Here is a 4,930-nt window from a genome sequence, read left to right as displayed (position 1 = left end):
TATTTTGACAATGATTTCACACGCACAACAGATCAAAACTACAGAAGCAATGGGATGTTCTAATACATTTGCACACGGCTGTATATATATATAGTTTTTGACATTTTTTATAGCTTGATACCTTAAGAACATAAAACACATTTCTGAGGCCGTTCAGTCCGTCAGCGCTCGTCTTGTGCCCATAGCGGCTGATCGATCTCAGAACTTTGTCAAGTCGGGTCTTCAAGGATCCCAGTTATTCTGCCTCGACAGCATGACTAGGTGACCCTAGACAGCCCCTTCCATCTCCTCACCCCTCTTTGTGTGAAGAATAGGTGTCTCCTTCTCTCTCTGCTAGACATTAAAAGGGACAGCGGTGAACGAATGGTTTGTGAATATGACCCAAATCCACTTTTTAACAGAAAGCTTTTAGGAGACACAGCGATTGGATTGGAGATTGGAGTTTCCAAAGATCTAGTGAAATGCGAGATGTGAAAAAATCAAACAGCGGGTGGCTCCCTTGTGGCTTCCTTTTGTAAATCCTTTACTGTGAATAAAGTTTGTTTGGGAAAAAGTTTTCTAGTGCAATGCAATACCCCCCCCCCCCACACACACACACACACTCCCTTGAGAACAAACTTTATTCACAGACAAGGGTGGTGTAAACTGGGCCATGGTTTTATTGATCAGAAAGTATAGAAATGTCAGCAGGAATATTTGTGTTTTGAAGTCAGTTGTTAGGTTGTGTAGCTTTTAATTGATAATCTGTAGGTTTTCCATAGTAAAAGCATAGTATAGTGTAATAACGCAGGGTAAAGCATAGGGAAGCATTGTAAAGCACAGAGAGGTCTGGTAAAGCATAGGGAAGCATTGTAAAGCACAGAGAGTTCTGGTAAAGCACAGGGAAGCATTGTAAAGCACAGAGAGGTGTGGTAAAGCATAGGGAAGCATTGTAAAGCACAGAGAGGTGTGGTAAAGCATAGGGAAGCATTGTAAAGCACAGAGAGGTGTGGTAAAGCATAGGGAAGCATTGTAAAGCACAGAGAGGTCTGGTAAAGCATAGGGAAGCATTGTAAAGCACAGAGAGGTCTGGTAAAGCATAGGGAAGCATTGTAAAGCACAGAGAGGTCTGGTAAAGCATAGGGAAGCATTGTAAAGCACAGAGAGGTCTGGTAAAGCATAGGGAAGCATTGTAAAGCACAGAGAGGTCTGGTAAAGCATAGGGAAGCATTGTAAAGCACAATGTGACAAAACATGGTACAATGACACAGTGTGATGAGGAGTGTTTCTATAGAACAGAATTCCCTTTCAAAAATCCAGTCGCAAATTCTGACTGTTCTTGTACAGCTGTGGCCAAAAGTTTAGCATCACCTAGAATTTTAGGATTGAGACATAATTTTAAAAAAATACTATATTAACATCATTTTGATATTTTCTTTTAACATCATGTAATCAAAGGAACCACAAAATGATATTGCATAAGTATATACCGGAAGCCATCACAGTAGTACAGTGGTGTTTCATGTTAGTTTTTCGTTATCTGGGAAAACTACAAAGTGGTGGTGTGCAATTCAATCTGTGGAGTAGTGGTTAGAGCTCTGGACTCTTGACCGGAGGGTCGTGGGTTCAATCCCCGGTGGGGGGACACTGTTGCTGTACCCTTGAGCAAGGTACTTTACCTAGATTGCTCCAGTAAAAACCCAACTGTATAAATGAGGAATTGTATGTAAAAATAATGTGATATCTTGTAACAATTGTAAGTTGCCCTGGATATATTATTATTAGTTTATTTAGCAGACACCTTTATCCAAGGCGACTTACAGAGACTAGGGTGTGTGAACTATGCATCAGCTGCAGAGTTGCTTACAATTACATCTCACCTGAAAGACGGAGCACAAGGAGGTGAAGTGACTTGCTCAGGGTCACACAATGAGTCAGTGGCTGAGGTGGGATTTGAACCGGGGACCTCCTGGTTACAAGCCCTTTTCTATATAATATAATAATAATAACATTATCCAGCAGCTTTCATTTGGCAGGCTTCGTTCAACTTGATGAAGCAAATTTAGTTCATTCTATATAGAGGGTGATGACGCAAAGCTATTGGCTACAGCTGTAGACTTTTAATGGTGTGTCAATGCCAGTAAGAAATCTCCCAGAAATCTTGACTCGATAGATTTTAACCCTTTCATGCATGAAATATGGAAAACATGAATGGGTCTAAGCCCTTTGCAGGCTTTTTCATTGAAACATCTAAAAATATATAGATATATATTTAAAATAGTATATGTTGCGGTAAAACGCTTTGAGAATTGAGAACTCCTCTGTTTTTGTGATGGTGTAAGAGTTAAGGTTTGGCAAAAAAAAAGTTCTTGTTGGACAATTCAATCGCTCACTGGAATACAAATGAAGCCTCTTTGTCAATGATATATCTCTCCCCCTCTCCCTCCCTCTCTCTCTCTCTCCCTCTCCCTCGCTCTCTCTCTCTCTCCCTCTCTAACACACAGAGCCTGTCTTTGTAAGTGAACCTTTTGTTTCCTTTCCCTGTGGCCCAGACAAAGGGAGCATTTAGGCCCCTCGTCCACTGTGTGTTTGGACAGAGGAGAAGAGAGAGAGAGGGAGAGAGGGAAAGGGGAGAAGGAAAGGGAGAGAGAGAAGGGTGGAGGGAAAGGGAGAGATAGAGAAGGAAAGAAATAGAGAGGGCAAATGAAAGAGGGAGAGAGAGACGGCTGGATGGTGAGAACATAAGAGAGAGGAGAATGAGGAACACATCTAGTGTGGTAGTTTAATTAATTCAGAATATATCAGAGGCCATTGCCCTATCAACGATGGCCTCTTCTCTGCACCCATTCGCCCTGAATAAGGTGATATAAGTTAATGAGACTGAATTAAACTTTTTTTCTTTGTTCTTAGTGGCTATTCATGGAAATCTCTCTGAAGTAAAGAAACAACTGCTCGGGGTTTGAGATGATTGATCGCTGCTTTTCTGAAGGCTCTGCGGAGAACAGCGATCCACACAAACCCAAGCAGCTGTTTCTTCACTCGTTTCACTCTGAAGGGTGAAGCAGCCCGATCGACACCAGCGACCCTCGCCTGCGGATAGCTCCGTCCGAATAAATCGAATTTTCTGATAATTGAATAATCAAGTAACCCTGAATGATTTATTTTTTGATGATCATGAGACAGAAATGAGCCTCAAACCTGCTTGTCAGACCGCTTTGTGCTTTAATCAGGCATCTTAAACAACTTCTAAAAAGCCTCCTGCATTTGATCGCGTGTGGCTCCGTGTTCCTTTTCTATGACTGAAACGAATTGCACGTGTGAACTCTAGTTTGCAAAACAATTTCCCCAGATTTTCAGTTCCGGTGATTTGATTTCACACGCACAACAAATCGGAACTACAGAAGCAACGGGGGAGTGGTGTTCTAATAAATTAATGCTGCTGTATGAGAGATGGCTTGTTTTGATGTCGAACAGATTAAAAAATACCCACAAGAAGTGAAAAAGGTCGTATTGATAGTAATCTGGTGTCCCATGTTACAAAGATCCCGTGCCAGGGGGTCGTGAGAGGATTTGCCTGTTGTCGGATTTTCAAGGAACAAACCCAGAAGCCGCGTTGAAAAAGGAAAACAAAACGAGGAATGTTTTCAAAGCCAAGTTTATGCGATAAAAATCGGTCCTTTCTTTCTTTGTAAAGGCAGAATGGAAACGACTCTGTAGAATAAAAGGTAAGAGTCAGGAGGGAAATTATCTAATTACTGCCCACGCAGGACTGAGCTTTCAAGTCTCTTGGCAGCGGTGAGGTAATGTGAGAAAGATAATGCTGAGGGAAGAGAGGGATGGAGAGAGGGTGGAAGGAGGATAGGAGAGAGGATGGGAAAGGGAGAAGGAGCAGGGGAGGGGAGAAAGGGGAGGAGAGAAAGGTGGGAGGAGGAGAGAAAGAGAGGGAGGGGAGAAAGGGAAAGGTAGGAGGATCTCTTCAATCGATCTATCCTACACATCTATATATATAGTATTTCTTTTTTTCTTTCTTTCTGGGGTGTTCAAACATGGTCCTCTATCTGGTCCACAGCAGTGTGGAGTAGTGGTTAGGGCTCTGGACTCTTGACCAGAGGGTCGTGGGTTCAATCCCGGGTGGGGGGACACTGCTGCTGTACCCTTGAGCAAGGTACTTTACCTAGATTGCTCTAGTAAAAACCCAACTGTATAAATGGGTAATTGTATGTAAAAATAATGTGATATCTTGTAAAAATTGTAAGTCGCCTATTAGCGTCTGCTAATAAATAAATAATAATAATATTTATCTATTTCTCTTTCAGAATGTCCTCCCCCACTCCTCCCTCCTCTCCCCAGAAGGTCTGCTACAGCCAGACCACCCAGACCGACGTTCTCAAGCCGTTGCTAGGCAACGCGGGGGCCCAGAACTCCGCCTCTGCTCTGAGGCGCAGGAGGCGTGTCCTGTCGAAGGATGGGCGGAGCAACGTGCGGATCGATCACGTGACCGGGCGCGGCGCCCTCTACCTGAGGGACCTCTGGACCACGTTCCTGGACATGCAGTGGCGCTACAAGCTCTTCCTGTTCTCTGCCACGTTTGCTGGGACGTGGTTTTTCTTTGGAGTTCTGTGGTATCTGGTGGCGCTGGTCCACGGGGACTTACTGGGTAACAATATAGTGGTAACACTTTCCATTAAGAGTCTCGAATGACTGTGTGTTTGCATAGCAGTTACTGAATATATACATGTGCGCTTACACATCAATACAATGTTATTATGCAGAGGTACAATGTACTTAATGTGCAAGTCTTTCTGCATGATATACGTAAGTACACAATTGTATCAGAAAAGGGTTAGGATTGGGGCTGGGTTTCGGGTTAGACTTAGGGTTAGGGTTGGGGCTGGGTTTAGGGTTAGGGTTATAGCTTAAATAGGAGGCTGTGTTGGTCCAGTGGTTAAAG

The 4,930-nt window shown here is 43.3% G+C and overlaps 1 protein-coding gene across 2 annotated transcripts in view; it reads left to right on the top strand.

The window, feature by feature from the left end:
• Positions 1-2,642: 2,642 nt before the first annotated feature.
• The window catches only part of LOC117962562 (ATP-sensitive inward rectifier potassium channel 10-like), an 8,701-nt gene continuing 6,413 nt past the window's right edge, over positions 2,643-4,930 (top strand). The window contains exons 1-2 of one of the 2 annotated variants that reach the window (XM_059020153.1): positions 2,643-2,840; positions 4,296-4,636. In XM_059020153.1, coding sequence (XP_058876136.1) covers positions 4,297-4,636 — 340 coding nt within the window. In that variant the 5' untranslated portion in view covers positions 2,643-2,840; position 4,296. Of the gene's footprint in view, positions 3,705-4,295; positions 4,637-4,930 lie in introns of both variants that reach the window. The other variant, XM_059020152.1, reaches the window with a different exon arrangement.

Source organism: Acipenser ruthenus, unplaced genomic scaffold, assembly GCF_902713425.1.
Source record: "Acipenser ruthenus unplaced genomic scaffold, fAciRut3.2 maternal haplotype, whole genome shotgun sequence".
In the NCBI taxonomy this organism is placed as follows: domain Eukaryota; kingdom Metazoa; phylum Chordata; class Actinopteri; order Acipenseriformes; family Acipenseridae; genus Acipenser; species Acipenser ruthenus.
Note: the sequence above shows the minus strand (reverse complement) of the source record. Positions and strands in the feature narration are given on the sequence as shown.